We start from the raw sequence: 17,400 nt of genomic DNA, 5'->3' as shown, positions 1-17,400 counted from the left end.
TAAATAAAACTAATAGCAAACATGCAGTTATTTATAAGTAGTTTATAGTGATGTGTAGGTGTAATCATATAGATATACACACACAATTATAAGTTTTATATTATTCAACACCTAGCACATGACAGAGATGATTAATTGGTCAATTTCGCTTTCTCAATTATTAAGATTTATCATTATATATATTGTTAGGGTATTGTTATGGTACATACCTAAAAAGGTATGTACTGGTGTATACTTTTTGTGATTTTTTGTGTTTTTCGGTTTGTGAATAGTTTTAAATGTGATTTTTTTTATGACTGTGTTTATTGTAGTTATTTAGAACATCATGCAAATTTTCAGAAAATTCCAAATAATTTACATTGTCGTAAATTCAAACAAGTTATTGCACACATGATTAATTTTTTTTATATGCTTCAAAAATAATCTTATTATCCGATATTGTTATAGTAGAGCAAGTTGGCCCAAATTTATGATGCACTGTTATCACGCTGACCAAATTAAACTCATTCCGTTTTAGCTAGGTTGCAAAACTACCTATCTATTATTAATTCAATAAAATATTATATCTTATTATGATTTTTCTAATATAATACAAAGAAATCAATCTAGCTGGCATTATATATAATATATAATTCCATTATTAATTTATCAAGCCTATATATATATTTGGTACCTCTCTCCATATTGACATATTTAGTTCCAAAACCCATACAGAGATAAAGAGGTTAATAATAATAATTAGTTTTTGGGATTTTATTTATATATATATATATGGCTGGGAATAAACATATATGTATATTATCAGTGTTGTTATTAGTAGTATTATTGGATAAGAATAATAATGGTGTTAATGGAGAAGGTGAATCAGTGCCATGTTTTTTCATATTTGGAGACTCTCTGGTTGATAATGGAAATAACAACAGGCTTCCAACATCTGCTAAAGTGAATTATCAGCCTTATGGGATTGATTTTCCCGGTGCAACTCCCACCGGAAGGTTTTCCAATGGTCTTAATCTCGTTGACTTTCTTGGTTTGATCCTCTCTCTCTTCTCTTCTCTTCTTTTATTATAATATAATTATATATAAATACATATATAGACAAATAATACTCTTTATATATATATATGTATAGTCCTATTTCATTTGAAGGATTTTTTTTTTTTAATTGTTAAGGGGTATTATTAGTGTTCAATACCACAAGAAAGTGGTACGTCACTATTGGTAAAATTTAATATCGGATTCCACACATTTTAATTTAATAATTATTATGTGATATTGCTAACCAATTATAAGGTATCACATCTTATAATATTGGCACCTTAGAATGAAAAATAGCATTACTTGATTTCTTTTAGGGAGTCTGCCATGTGAGAATTAATGTAGTGCTATAATTAAAATAATAAAAATATGTTAAGGGCATATGTATATGTGTAGTGTATAGTGGGGTAGGTAGGAGTGTTCATCATTTTTACACTATTTCACATGGCTAAATTAGATTAAATTAAAACATATATTAATAAGAATTAACATTTTCATTTATATAATTGAATCCATAATTATAAATGGGATTCAATATTAATTTAGAATAAAACTTTCATTATTGATGATGACTAAATATTTGCTGCATGTCAACGATTTTATAAAGATTCTTGAAATATATATAGTAAAAATTAAAGTTTCATTATTATTGTATAAGTGAAATATTATTACATTTATTATAGTGTGTATGTACGTATAATTATATACCTAAATAATATATATGTTTCTGATACATATTTAAATATGAAGATAACAGTAACTTTTTGTTTTAACGGTTTGTTCTAAATATTTTATAGAATATACTTTCAAAACTAATTAAATATATATTTATTAATTATATTAATTTAAATTTAAATATTATAAAATATCATTATTATAATAATATTTAATTTAAGACTACATATTTAATAATTATATTAATATAAATTTAAATTCATATATTATAAAATATCATTATTATAATAATATATAATACAAGACTAGATATTTAATAATTATATTAATATAAATTCAAATGTTATAAAATATTATTATCATAATAATATATAATCCTATTTTTTTTACTAATTATATTAATATGAATTCAAATATTATAACATAATATTATTATTATTATTATATTTAATACTTATATTAATATAAATTTAAATATTATAAAATATCATTATAAAAATAATATATAATATATAATTTTTATTTTTATTTTTATTAAAATAATTATTATATTAAAAAGGTTGTTATATTATATATACATATTTTTAAAAAATCATAAACAATGATTTAATTTTTCCTATTCTTTTATATATAATATTGTTTATTTATTTGAAATTTATATGACAATATAATACAAATTTAATAAAAATAATTAATTAATTCTATAAACAAAACTAATCAAAACATGCAATATATATTGCTTGTATATAAATGCGTGAATGAATTAAATGTATATTGGAAGAAAATTATATTGAAACCACTAAATAATAAATTCGTGCATGAATCACATTCTATTTAAAATATTGAAAAGAGTTTATTTGTTTATTTTTAAATAATTTAAGCAAACAATATTAGATATTATGCATTAATCCGAATTTTATGAGATTAGAACACAACATACATACATATATACAAGTTTAGATATAATTGATTTTAATCAATCTGCTATAATTAATTATAATCGAACTCATATTTTGGAATATTCTTGTTTCTCATTTATTATTTAGTATTATGTAATACTTACATTATTTTTTTAAAATTATTATTTATTATTCATATAATAATAAAACTTATTTAATAATATATATATATACATTTATAGGTCAACTTCTGGGCTTTAGAAACTTCATACCACCCTTTGCCTCTGCTAGTGGAGATGTGATACTGAAAGGAGTAAACTATGCATCTGGGGCAGCAGGAATTCGTGAAGAATCTGGGCAACATTTGGTACATTAATTTATAAATATATAAATTGCTATCAACAACCTCTTACTCAATCCCAGCTTTCGAAAACACATGTTGGAGTATTTTCTTTTTCATTTTTTTATGGTGGTGTTCGTTGTAGTTACACAACATCCTTCTTGCAATTTTTTCAAAAAATTCCGAATAGTTTACAATGTCGAAAATAAATTTGTATTTTTTCAAATAGGAGTGGTAAACCTGAATATCAAGAAATATCAGAAATTTTGTTTTCGTCACTTTAAAATTTGGTTTAAAAAAAATACAACGAACACCACTATAAAAATTTGGAAAAAATAAATACTCTAGCATGTGTTTTTGGAGGCAAGGTTGACTAAGAGGTCGAAATAAGAAATTAATCATAGAACTCTTCAGCTACTATATATTTATAGCTGCAGCTCTAGAAGAGTACACGATCTTGACCATTCATGATCATATATTATTCTACTAGAGTGTCTAATTATTGATGAATAGTCAAGATCCTACCCTATCTATAGAGAGTAGATATCCTATTATAATTGCTCCTTATTTTTATATATATAGTACCAATCTTATCAAATAATATATGAAGATTATTTATATAAATTTATAGGGAAATTTTATGTAGGTGCTTCAAAAAGGGCCCACCCCACTGGTGGGACTTTTGTGTATTCCCAACCTGTGAACACTTTTCGGCATGTGTTTTTTTATGACTATATATTTTGTAGTTATTTAAAGTATTTTTCAAATTTTCAGAAAATCCTAAATAATTTACACTGTTGAAAACTAGATTCAAACATGTTTTTTTCCACTGGCATAAAAAAATTAATCATGCGTGCAACAACCTGTTTTGAACCTAATTTTCGCTACTATATAAATTATTCAGAATATTCTGAAAAATTTGCAGAATGGTCTAAATAACTATAATATACATGGTCATAAGAAAAATTGTGCCGAAAATTGTTCACAGGTCGGGAATACACAAGAGCCCCACCGGTGGGACTCTTTTTGAAGCCTCTACAAGAGAATCTCCCTAAATTTATATAGATATTATGTGATTATGGGTATAAAAGCCCCTATCAAATGCCCAGATGAAAAGTATATAATCAATCATGATTAGAAATTAATCTCTGCTTAATTATTTATTTTGTTAAATTTTATTTTTGACAGGGTGCTCGTATCAGCATGGATAAACAATTAGTGAACCACCAAATCACAATTTTGCGTATGAATGACATACTACAAAATTATAATAGATCAAAAACAGTGTCAACCCAAGAGTACTTAAACAAATGCTTATACTATGTTGGAATGGGAAGTAATGATTATCTCAACAACTACTTCTTACCTCAAATTTACCCTACAAGTCGTATGTTTACACCTGACCAATTTGCTACTCTTCTCATCAATCAATATCAACGACAAATTCAGGTATATATATATCATATATCATATTTTATTTATATATATATATATATTATTTAATCCACTCCTTTATTAATTAACTAACATGAAGATATTCTTGTATTGGTAATGAGACAAGAAAATAAACCTTTTTATATATAGACCATATTAATTACGTAGTAAACATGCATGAGATTCTGGGAAAATGATTTTTTTTTTAATAACATTTTTGTAAAAATGATAATATTTTGATAATTAATTCTTTACAAATAAGTATTTTCTGACTATAACTCGACATGCATTATATCAACTAAGAAAGACTATTTTAATTATAAAGAATTATAAAAAAATTATCGATTATTATATATTTTATAATATTAATAAATATTATATATATATATATGTGTGTGTGTTTCACAGAGATTGTATAGCTCTGGTGCAAGGAAGGTAGCCCTATTTGGATTGGGAGCCATTGGTTGCATCCCATATGCAATCTCATCATTTGGGACAAAAAATGGATCAGTGTGTGTGGATGAAGTCAACCAAGCAGTCCAACTATTCAACCAAAAACTTGTATCACTTGTTGACCAGTTCAACAACAAATTCAATAATGCAAAGTTCATTTATGTCAATAGTTTTGGAATAGGCTCTGGGGATCCCACTTCTGCTGGTACATTTGATTCAATCTCAAAACACTTATTAATTTTTTTTATTTAATTATTATTGATTTATTTTTTCTTAATTTTATTTCAGGCTTCAAGTTTTTGAACACAAGTTGCTGCCCATCAAATAATATTGGTCAATGCATACCAAATGGGAAAGTTTGTGAAAAGAGAGACTTGTATGTGTTTTGGGATGCTATTCACCCAACTCAGGCTGTCAATGGATTCACTGCAACAAGATCTTATACTGCTCTTCTTCCTTCAGATACTTATCCCATTGATATTAAAAGACTTGCTGCCTTACAGCTCTAAGCTCTTATATATAAATATATATCATTGAATCTAAAATAATATATATACACATTTATATATATATATATATATTTATATCATTACAATAAGATGGAATTTGTTTTGTTCATCATATATGTATACCAATAAGGTGTATCACCCAAATGAATATAATGAAAACTATATGTAACATTTATGATTATATATTATAAATATTCCACCTATTTATCACTTTTTTTCCCATGTGTGTATATAAGATATATAAACTATGAAGAATATCAAAAGCTATTATATGTTGAGATAAGTCATCATTTTAGAGTGGACTTTGTCACTTATATGTTGAGATAAGTCATCATTTTAGAGTGGACTTTGTCACTTATACATGGTGGTCAATAAACTGCAAAATAAATATAAGAACAATAATTTTTTACTAGAATTGGTTATCAAATTATTAACTATAAGTTATGTTTGGTTAAGCTTCTTTAAGTTTTTTGTTATCAAATTTGCTCCAAAAGGATATCTCCATCTAATTGTAATTGTTTAGTAGACTGAATGACTAGCAGGATTAGATCTTGGAGCAGTAGAAATCTTTCTTATGTTGGGCGTGTGGTTCTCATTAACTCGGTTCTTCTCTCCATTAACTCTTATTGGTCTCAGATTGTTGTCTTGCCTAAAAGTGTTGTTCAGAAAATTAATCAGCTTTTTCGTGCTTATCTTTGGAAAGGTAATGACATGTTTAATGGCTCTAGGAATGTTTCTTGGACTAAGATTTGTTATCCAAAGAAAGATGGTTGCTTGGGGTTTAAAGATGTTGCTATGTGGAATCTTTGTGCTATGGGGAATCATGTTTGGGATATCTTCAATAAGAAAGATAATCTCTGGGTGAAATGGGTTAATTCGGTTTACATTAAACAAAGCCTTTGGTGGGATTATGAAGTCCCTGCTGATGCTAGTTGCTACTGGAAACGTATTGTGCAGATTAAACATAAACTCAAGCAAGTGTTTAATGAATTGGAGTTCCAGAAGTTCCATTACTCTGTTGCTGCTCTCTATTCAAAATTACAGCAGAAACCACCTGGAATTTGGCATTATGCTCTGATTTGGGATTCATTTTGTACCCCAAAGCATAGAGATATTTCTTGGTTAGCTTTGAGATTAAGACTCCCAACTAATAAAAACAGACTTTATCGGTTTGGAGTGGTGAATTCTTGTGCTTGTGTGGTCTGTGATGATTATGATGAAACTCATTCTCACCTTTTCTTTTCTTGTTGTTACAGTAGGAAAGTTAAGGATGAAATTGGAAGGTGGATTGATTGAAATATGCAAAGTAAGGACTTGAACTGTTTAGTAAAAGGTTTAAAGAAGAAACAGTTGTCTCAAGGGAGAAGGAAAGTGTAACACCCCAAGTTGTTAATAAGGTTTAGGACCTTAATTAGCGTGCCTGGAGGGCAATAAGTGAATTAACATGATAATATATGAATTTGAAGAATATGTGATTAGAATGCATGTTTAGGTGATATAAATATGCATGTGGGCCCCGTTTGTATGTTAGGGGTAAATTGGTAATTTTAGCCCGCTAAGGGCATAAATGTGATAATTGTATTATGTGATTTGTACCACTTGAGTGTGGTGATGTTAGTGTGATGCACGTGCCGAGACGGTCCTAGGGAGCTAGTTAACTTAAAACTCACAACGGGATTTTATACCCGACTCGGGAGGAGCCTAGGGGTACTTTTGGAATTTCGTAAGTTGAGTTGAGAATTAGTGGTTAATGGTTATTGGTGATTGAGTAACCTGAGTAACCATTAGTAACTCTGAAGAGTAACAAGTTGTGATGGGAAAATGGTAGAATTGTAAGAAAGTGGAAATGACAAAAAGGGCCTTGGGGTTTAGTTAGAAGGGGAAATAGATGGAAGGGTAAAGTGGTCATTAGGCAAGGGTTAGATAAGGTTCAGCTGAGGCAAAAAGGATTCACGTTTTACACTTGGTCACAATTGGGTTTATGCTGAAATTTGAGGAAATTGGTTGAGAGCTTAGAGAAGAAAGAGGGAAAAACTAAGGGCAATCTCTTGGGATCAAGAAGGGAATTGAAGCTGAGGGAACTTGGAGGATTACTCAGTGAATTGAGGTAAGGAAATTCTGTGTATATGTTGTAGAGTTTAGTTAAGAATATCATGGAATTGAGGAATGAATTATGTGCTTTGTTTGGGGAATTCTTGGGATGAAATGAGGTTAGGTTCAGCAGAAGGTTGTGATTTGAGCTTGGAACTTGATTGGGAAGGGCAGCTCAAGTTGAATTCTTGATTGACGTAAGAGTTCTAAACATGTTTGAATTTTCATAACTGGTATGGTTTAAGAGTCTAGAAGTCTGGTTTACACTTCTCTCAAGCTTTGGTTTAAGTGTTTGAAATCTGAAACTCAAGTGTGGATTTTGGGTGTGATTGCGTGTTTGAGCTTGTTGGTGGTGTTTATAGGTTGTATAATGGTTCATTTGGGGTTTTAAATTGGTTTTGGAATATAGGTATGTGTTTGGGTTGAGTTGGAGGTGCTTTGGCTCGGGAAAAACGCAGGGGAAAACCCAGATTTCTGGGTTCACGAAGGGGCGCCGCGGCCCTGTTTTTTGGCACCGCGACGCGAGGATGTTTCAGGGCTGGGGGATACTCTCTGACTTTCTAGGCGCTGCAACCCTCAAGGGCAGCGCCGCGGCGCTAGGCTATTTTCAAAACAAGGAATTTTGCATTTTTGGGCTTTTGCTCCGGGGGCTCGGGGGATGTTTCCGATGCATTGCTTTAGGAATTTAGGGATTGGTCCCGGGAAGTGGTTTTGGATTGGTTAATATTAAAGGATGTTTTATATGTGTTGTGACTAGGTCTTCGGAGAGGCTCGGGATAGAGGACCGTGCTTGTGGCTTTGGTGCATTGTGAAGCTCGGGATACAGGTAAGAAAACCACTGTCTTCCATAGAGCTTGTATGCAGGGCTAAGCCCTATATGTCTGTGTTGCAGGGCGTAGCCCTTTGATTGGTTTGTTCATAATTAGTATTTTCTTTGTTATGCTATGTATGCATATGTGTAAATGTTCGGCCAGAGCCGGGAACGGCGCAGGCCGAGTTCGGCAAAGCCGGAAACGACGTTAGGCATGAGGAGTGCAAGGCCGAGAGCGGAAAGGGGCCGGGAGCAGCGTTGAGCACGTGGAGTGCGAGCTGCCAGGGTGAGACCCTAAAGGATACCTGGGATATCCTCACGGTGCGGACCGCGAACCCAGGGCATGGTAAAGCGCCTGGGACGGCATGATCGTATGTGTTTAGCCTGCTGATGGCTTGTTTAACTGATAAGTGTTTGTTGTGCATATGTTATCTTCTTGTGAGAGTTTTCTTGCTGGGCTTCGGCTTACGGGTGCTCTGTGGTGCAGGTAAGGGCAAGGGGATAGTCAACCAACCATGAGTACGGAGAGCGTGAAGCGGCGCGTACATGTTTGGCCTGCCTGGTTGTCACAGCCAGTGGTTTTGGGAGATGGTTGTATTAAAACTTAGATTTTGTCATCTAGTCGACTTAAAGTTGTAAATTACATGTTGTAAATATTTCTAAACAGTATCTTGGGATCCCAAGTGTCAAATACTCAATAATTTATGGAAAATGGAATTATTTTCAAAGTTCATTTCACTGTTTATGATTTAATTACACTTTTGACCTAAAACCTCGATTAGCGAGTTAAGTGCACGTTTAAAACTCACTTAGTAACGGCTCTAAGGAAGTAGGGCGTTACAGAAAGTTTGCATGAGTGTTGTTTCTGCCTTGGTCTATTTCATTTGGCATAGTAGGAATAGTGTTCTTTGGGAGCACAAACTCCCTGCTGTCCAGGTCACTGTCAAAAACATAAAATACTCTGTTTGTAATAGAATTCAATTCATGAACACTAATTGCTTAAGTAGAATAGATAAGGATTGGGTGGAGTCATTATACAAAGTTTGTAACTAGTGGGTAGCTTTTAGCTATGTTGTAATATTTTGTTTTGTGATTAATACAATTTCTTCTGACTTTCCAAAAAAAAAAGATTTTGAAGTTGTTTTAGTAAAAAATAAAAAGTCATTTTTTAATAAAAAAATCCTTTTATAGGGAGAACCTCGATAACCCTAACTTCTTTCAAAAAGACTTTTGAAAAACTATTTTATAGAAAAATTCATTAAAAAAAATATTTACATGATAGTTATCCAAACATAAAAAATAAGCTACAACTTTTACTCATTTAGCTATAAGCAAAAGTAAAAATTTAGACAAAAGTCTTTCAATTTATGATCATGTTTACTACTAGTAAAAATATATTTTTATGTCCATTTTTATTTTTAAATTAGAAAGATCCACTATATATATATATATATATTGATAATATACACATCCTAGTTGACCAATTAATTGCAGTTGTTATATTACTCTTATTTTTATTTCTCAAATTAAGGGATCATAATGCATATTGATACAAATGGTTCAATACAAGAAATTTTATTTTCTAAGACCAAACCACTTTAATTTAAGGAAGGAGTAGCCATTCAAAAGAAAATACGCAAGGAAAAAGAAAATATTGAAATAGGGGAGGGGAAACACCGAAGGGAGAAGGACGAGGAAGGAAAAAGACAAGAATGACACCACCCATCTATTAGTTCTTTCTATGCTCTTTACTCTTTTTGTATTTTTACTTTCTATTTCATATTTTGTAAAATGATCTATTTTGGGTATTTTTATTACTTTGAGTATGAGCTAATTTTCTAGTATTTGGAACTTTTAATGAACTCTGGAATATGTTTTTTTTTTATTGATTCATTCCTCTATAACATATATTACATTGAAATTTGCATTCTAAGAGGATTCAATAGTTCTAGCTCATCATTATTATCTTGTTCAATTTTGTTATTTAATTTTATTTACTTTCAAGCATAGCTTTTAGTTTAATTCAAATCATTACCAATTATTTTATCCAAATTATTAAGTGTTGATTTTTCTTAATTTGTTGCCAACTTAATCCCTCTGGAGACAACACTTAGCTTATCATTATATTACTTGTGTAATTATGTACATTGCATATTATTAGATTTTTTTTCGCAACAACTTCCTTATATACTAGTCTAAAGACCAAAGCAAGTGGTCAGTTAGTTTGAGGCTATAGACTAAATTAGTTAGAACAAGATAGCTAGTAGCTGTCCAATTATTCTTAATCTAACCATAGTTGATTAGATCATCAAGCTAGTGGTCCCTTGATGATATTTTAGCTAAATAGCATATTAATCTAGCTAGGCATAGGAAGGTAATGTGTTTGTCATGTGCATGCATAGAGAGAAAATGGGTGTGCCTGGTCTAGTGTTTCATTAGAAGTATTGAATATGCTTCTAGATGTTGGTGTTAACATTGGAATTAATGGGAAATATTTACTTTATAGAGTGTTGTTAAGAGACGCTAATGATGTCCAACACCATCTGACATGTCATAATATTATTGGTGCGCAATTTAGTATCGGATACTACATATTTTAATTGAAAACATAATATATATATATACGGGACATGATACTAACTTGTATCAATCAACATAAGATAGTGTTGGCACTACTACAAAATTGATATGAGACGATGGTTTTAAACCGTCGTATGGACTCTTAGACGTCGGTTCTAATACTGTCGTCTCATGCAATGTCTTGTCATGTAAAGCATGAAACGACAGTTTAAATAAAAGTGTCATCTCTTATTGTATATGAGGCGATTGTTCCTATACAAATTTTGTCTCTTGTAGTACATGAGATGACAGTTTTTCTGCAAGCGTCATCCACAGCAGTAAATGATACGACAGTTCCTACTCAAGCGTCATCTTCCTACAGTATATGAGATGACAATTTATGTGCAAGTGTCGTCCACTGTAAGGCATAAGACGACAGTTTTGTAGAGACCGACGTCCCATGTAGAATATGATAATTTTTTTATTTCTCTATTTTCAAACACTATATTCATTCATAATTTCTTGTGTAATTACAACATAGTTCAGACAGAATCAATAGGCAGACAAAATCAATAGAATTCAGTATGTTCCAAATCTAAAAATTACAAGATCAAAACATACACCTGGAATAACTATGTAAGTACTAACTAAAAACTACAATTAGTATATTTTTTAATTCTGATTTCAAAAGTTACTCTAGCTATGACTCATCCGCTCAAGAAGCTTGGATGTCCATTCATTTCGAGTTTCATTATAATTTCGTCAAGTGTATATGTATTCTTCCCACCACACTACAAAACACAAAATAAAAAACTAAGTCAGAATGTCCTATAGAATTGAAATGTGCTTATAATGGCCCTACGTAACATTGGAATGGTTTAGAGTAAAACTTGCAACCAACTTAAAGGGCCACAACTAAAAAGCTAAATAAACCAATCACAAACGAAATTTTGAGAAGTAGTCTAAGCTTTGAGCTCATGCATAGGCCATTTGACTTTAATAATTAATTATAACATATATTATTGTCACAGTATTGTTTAGGCTAATATTGAATCAATAGTTAATTAAGAGGGGGACCACTAGTATTAATTAATGCTAATTGAGTTTTCCATGATGGCATTTTTTCTTCTTCTTTCTATTGGTTTAGATATATATCACTAGTCTAAAGCAGCATATAAACCATGATGTGTATATAAAAAGATATCATATAAATTAGGAAGTATTGTTTATTATCTTCCTCTCAATGGGTAGTGAAAAGAAAGACATGTTCCCACAAATGATAAAATTTGTTATGATGATATTGTTATTGTTGCATGGTGTTGTTCATATTAATGGTGTTAATGGAGATCATCCGCAAGTGCCATGTTTTTTCATATTTGGTGATTCTTTGTCTGACAATGGAAATAACAACCAGCTTCAAACAATGTCTAAGGCTAATTACAAACCTTATGGGATTGACTTCCCTGCTGGTACTCCAACCGGCAGGTTTACCAATGGTCAGACTTCAGTCGATATACTTGGTATGTATGACTATATATATATTTATCGAATTTAGTTGTTTATTTACATTTAATTATTTCTATTTTGCTAAAGTATGTGCTCCTTGCTGATTTTTTTTATTTATTTATTTAGTTTATAACATCTGAAATATACATAATATATCACACTACATATATTTAGGGATGTAAACGGGGCAGGTGAGCAAGGAATGACTCTTCCATTCCCGTCTCATCTAGCTAATCCACAGTAGGAGACTGAGACAGAGAATCCCATGCATGTTAATAAAATAAATCATAACATGTATAAATATATGTACTATATGAAGAAAAAAATTATCACAATATGTACACTAGATAATAAAAATAAAATAAAATAACTTTAAATGGGAATACAAATAAAGACAAAGATATAGAGTAAGGAGTGGCACCACTCTCCTAACCTCGCATCTGGGGAAAGGAATGCCTCTCACCCCACCTTTCATTTCCCATTTGGGCGTGGAATCCCCATCACATCATTATAAACGGTCCCATGGAAATCCCCTAAAATTTCTTTGGTTTTTGAATATATTGTCGTATATATTAACCTTATATGTTTATTGATTTGTTGAAAAGGGATTTATGTGTGTGTATACATGAATTTTTGGAGTTAAAATAAGGAGAATTGTGGCGAAAATCCATATATAATCATGTTTGTAGCACTTAAGTCTCTAAGTAATTATTTTGGTAGCAAAAGTCCTTGCTGTTAGTGTTTTGGTACACAAATGGCCTCTGGCCGTTAAAATTATTAACGGTGCCACGTGTCCATTTCAGATTGGATAAAAAATACTACACAGGAACGTAATAACCAGTGCTACAAATATGATTACTTAATAAGGATTTTTGCCGCACATATCCATATTCCATATTATTACTTTTAACTACATTTGTGTTTTATATATAATTTTACTTCTAATTAATATATCTTTTTTTATCTAATCTGGAATGGACACGTGACACCATTAATATAGTTAACGGTCATGAACCAATTGCGCACCAAAATACTAACGACGGGAACTTTAACCACCAAAAAAATTACTTAAGGATTTAAATGTTACAAACATTATTATATAGAGTTTCACTGCAATTCTCCACTAAAAATATAATATCCATATATATATATAAGTGATATTCCATAATTTTACAATATCATCAACTAATAATTTTTTGTATTTATTTGTCTTCATTATAAAAGGTCAACTTCTAGGGTTTGATGACTTCATACCACCCTTTGCCAACACTACTGGCTATGACATACTCAAAGGTGTAAACTATGCATCTGGATCAGGTGGAATTCTCCGAGAATCAGGCAAACATTTGGTATAAATTAATATTCATATATATCACCAATTTTATTGTGATAATATTACTACAATTTTAATGTAGCTAGGATCAACCATTATTTGATCAGTTTATAACCCTTCAATTTTTTGTTATTCAAATCATAAAATCACACCAATTTTTGTTTTTGTTTTTGTTTTTCTACAGGGTGAATGTATCAGCCTGCACAAACAATTAAACAACCACAAAAGTACAATCTCTAAAATAAAAAATAGAGTAGACTTAGCCCAAAATCACTTAAAAATGTGCTTATATTATGTTTCAATAGGCAATAATGACTACCTTCAAAACTACTTAATACCTAAATTTTATAATACAAGTCTCCTTTATACACCTCAACAATATGCTGGACTTCTCATCAAACAATACGAAGAACAAATTTTGGTAATTTTTCTTTTTAAATTTAATTTCATTATATGTATATTTCCTCAAAATGTTCATTTCATTTATACTTGATTATACTATATTTTATATCAAATACACAAAACAACGTATCAACGGACACAAAAGATGTTTTATATAGATATAGTTATGTGTATCTGATAGAATTTTTTTTGTTTTTTTATCAAATATGTGATGCCCCACGTGATTATGGCTGCTTCTTGGAATGACGACTGGCCCTGCAAATCAACACGAGTCTTTCCAACGTGTTATGTCCTCACTCGCACGCTTCTTGGGAAAACTTCCCAAGAGGTCCCATCATGAGACTACTCCAGGTCAAGCACGCTTAACTTTGGAGTTCTAAGGTGATGGGCTACCGAACAGAAGATGCATCTTGTTGGTATAGGTAGTGTCCATCAATCAATTTAAGTCATTTTCAACTGTGTAATCTCATACCTACACAATCTTAGAATCATCACACTTAACCTTCCTTAGGCGATGTGGGATTGCACATCTTTTTACCTGATCTTTCCCCCTGTGGATCACGGGATTCTGACTGTCACAATCACCCCCACCCCCCCCCCCCCCCCCCACCCCCCAGCGTGTTTTGTCCTCACTCGCACGCTTTCTGGGAAAACTTCCCAGGAGGTCACCCCATCATGAGACTACTCGAGGTGAAGCACAGTACCTACACAGTCTTAGAATTATCACACTTGACCTTCCCTAGGCGATATGGGATTGCACAACTTTTACTCGGTCTTTCCCCCTGTGGATCACAGGATTTTGACTATCATCACAATAATTTTTGAAGACTCGTGTTGGTTTGTATGGCCAGTCGTCATTCCAGGAAGCAGTCATAATGACGTGGGGCGTTACAAATGGTATTAGAGCCTTGAGCCAGCCAGTTGTGTGGTCGACGGGGATGTCGAACCCCTAAGGGAGTGATTGTGACAGTCAGAATCCCGTGATCTGCAGGGGAAAGACCGGGTAAAAGCTGTGCAATCCCACATCGTTTGGGGAAGGTTAGTGTGATAATTCTAAGATTGTGTAGGTATGGGACTACATAGTTGAAGATGGCTTAAATGGATTGATGGGTATTACCTATGCCAACAAGATGCATCTTCTTTTCGGTATCTCATCACTTGAGAACTCCAAAGTTAAGTGTGTTTGACCTGGAATAGTCTCATGATGGGTGATCTCCTGAGAAGTTTTCCCAGGAAGCGTGCGAGTGAGGACAAAGAACGCTGGAAAGACTCGTGTTGGTTTGCAGGATCAGTCGTCATTCTAAAAAGCAACTATAGTAACATGGGGGATTACAAATTACGTGTTAACTATGTTCATATGAAATATCACATGTCATTGATATATTGTTTTGTGTACTTGAAACAATGACTATACAAGTAATTAATTAATATTTTCTATGTGATAATTTTACAGAGATTAATCAATTATGGTGCGAGGAAGGTTGCTATGATTGGAATAAGATCACTGGGATGCTGCCCATTTGTTATTTCATCATTTGGAACAAATGGATCTAAATGTGTAGAGAAAGTGAACCAACAAGTTCAACTCTTCAACCAAAACCTTAAATCACTCGTTCATAAACTTAATACCAAATTTAGTGATGCTAAATTTATTTATGTCAACACTTTCCAAACACAGTTTGGTGATCTTTCTTCTTCTGGTAAATATTTCTACTCTTTACAATCCCTTTTTCATCAATTTCAAATAGGATTTAAAATTACTTTTATGTATGCTTATTCTAAGAAAATAAGTTTCTCTTTGTTTTTTCATAAAGTTTTTTTTTTAAAAAAATAAATAAATAATAAGCCAAGTTTTTTTTTAGTTTTAAGAAATTTTTATATTTCTTATTTTATCAATATTTTAGTCATAGATTTCTTATTCTATTTAATAAAAATAAACAAATATAATGAAATATATATTGTGATTTGAAAAGCTATTTTAAAAAATTTATATAATGTACCCAATAAAGTCTAAATGTAAAAGTAAAAATAAAAATAAATATTATGCCAAATGATGATGTAAGCAATTTTTATTTTTTGTTCTTAAAATTATTTATTATTCATTTATTTTAAGTAGAACTACTAAGATAATAATTTAAATTTTTTTAAGTACAACCCAATTCTATAGAAAAATATAAGCACCTTACAATAAATCCTTATTTTTTATAAATTTTTATTTTATTTTCAGGATTGAGTAATTTGAATGAAAGTTGTTGCCCAACAACTAATATTGGTCTGTGTATTCCTTCAAGTACTCCATGTGAGAACAGAACATCGCACATGTTTTGGGACAATGTCCACCCAACTGAGGCCTTAAATCAAATTACTGCTAATCGATCTTATATTTCTCACCTTGCTTCAGACAATTATCCCATTGATATCAAACAACTTGCTCAGCTACCACTTTAGATTTGTATACATAATTATTTCTTCTTTCTTAGGTGTCATCATTTTAATTAATATATTTTTTCTTTTACTATTGATAATCTAAGTAGTGTTAGTCTCTCTATCGTAACATACTGTCATCAATGCAATTTAATATCGAAATGTTGATTTCCTATTTCAACTCCATATGATTGTATACTTAAATTGTTGGGAAGTTTATTGAGATTTTTTCTTAAATACATATTTGTTTTTCCACTTTTTTACAGTTTCATTTTTTTCTTTCAAAAATACGCACTCAAATTTTCAAAAATACAATTTTTAAAATTTTATAATTACGAAAATACGGTTTTTAAGAAAAATAACTAAAAAACAACTCGCTGGATCAACTAAAATCAACCCAAGAAAAACCTAAAAACAACATTAAAATAACACAAAAAAAGAAAAAATACAAAACCGTAAAAATGTAAAATGCTTCTTAAAACCTCAAAATTAAAAAAAGTTTGACCGTAAAAACTTAATTTGTTTAGCAAAACTTAATATTTTATATAAAAATCTCAAGTTTATTTCTTACCTTATTATCCTGGATCAGATATACCTTAAAGCCCATTATTCTTAAATGGGTTAATGCTGGTTATTTTGGACTTTGGTTTTAAAGGTTGATTTTAGCCCATACAATTTTATTCCCCAACAACCACCAAACAAAAAATACAAGTATGGAAAACCAAAACAACGTGAAAAGAATATAAAAGAGGCAATGCACAAACAATTTAGAGGAAATTACATTTTATATGAGATTTTTAATAGAGTGTGCAAAAATATGGCTTTTTTAAAAAAAAAAATTAATCTATGGCTTTTTTTAAGAATTTTCACTTTTATGGGTTTATTTTCCCATATTTTTGTATAAAAGTTGGTTTATGCCATAGTTT

At 30.9% G+C, this 17,400-nt stretch overlaps 2 protein-coding genes across 3 annotated transcripts; both read left to right on the top strand.

Moving 5' to 3' along the window:
* The first annotated feature begins 748 nt into the window (after positions 1-748).
* LOC133801048 (GDSL esterase/lipase At1g29670-like) lies at positions 749-5,670 on the top strand. Its single transcript, XM_062239174.1, has 5 exons — positions 749-1,030; positions 2,855-2,979; positions 4,141-4,401; positions 4,795-5,044; positions 5,128-5,670. The coding sequence occupies exons 1-5, from the start codon at positions 772-774 to the stop codon at positions 5,346-5,348; spliced, it is 1,116 nt and encodes a 371-aa protein (XP_062095158.1). The 5' UTR covers positions 749-771; the 3' UTR covers positions 5,349-5,670.
* Positions 5,671-12,002: 6,332 nt separating this feature from the next.
* On the top strand, positions 12,003-16,658 carry LOC133801049 (GDSL esterase/lipase At1g29660-like). Of its 2 annotated transcripts, XM_062239175.1 has the most exons (5): positions 12,005-12,329; positions 13,540-13,664; positions 13,833-14,069; positions 15,504-15,750; positions 16,278-16,658. In XM_062239175.1, exons 1-5 carry the CDS (start codon positions 12,053-12,055, stop codon positions 16,496-16,498), a joined length of 1,107 nt encoding a protein of 368 aa, XP_062095159.1. In that variant the 5' UTR covers positions 12,005-12,052; the 3' UTR covers positions 16,499-16,658. The 2 variants fall into 2 exon arrangements, with proteins under 2 accessions (XP_062095160.1, XP_062095159.1); XM_062239176.1 differs by lacking the exon at positions 13,833-14,069 and having other exon boundaries at positions 12,003-12,329.
* The last annotated feature ends 742 nt before the right edge of the window (positions 16,659-17,400 follow it).

The sequence above is a fragment of the Humulus lupulus genome, chromosome 9, assembly GCF_963169125.1.
Source record: "Humulus lupulus chromosome 9, drHumLupu1.1, whole genome shotgun sequence".
Classification (NCBI taxonomy): Eukaryota; Viridiplantae; Streptophyta; class Magnoliopsida; order Rosales; family Cannabaceae; genus Humulus; species Humulus lupulus.
This window is presented reverse-complemented; position numbering and strand designations above follow the sequence as displayed.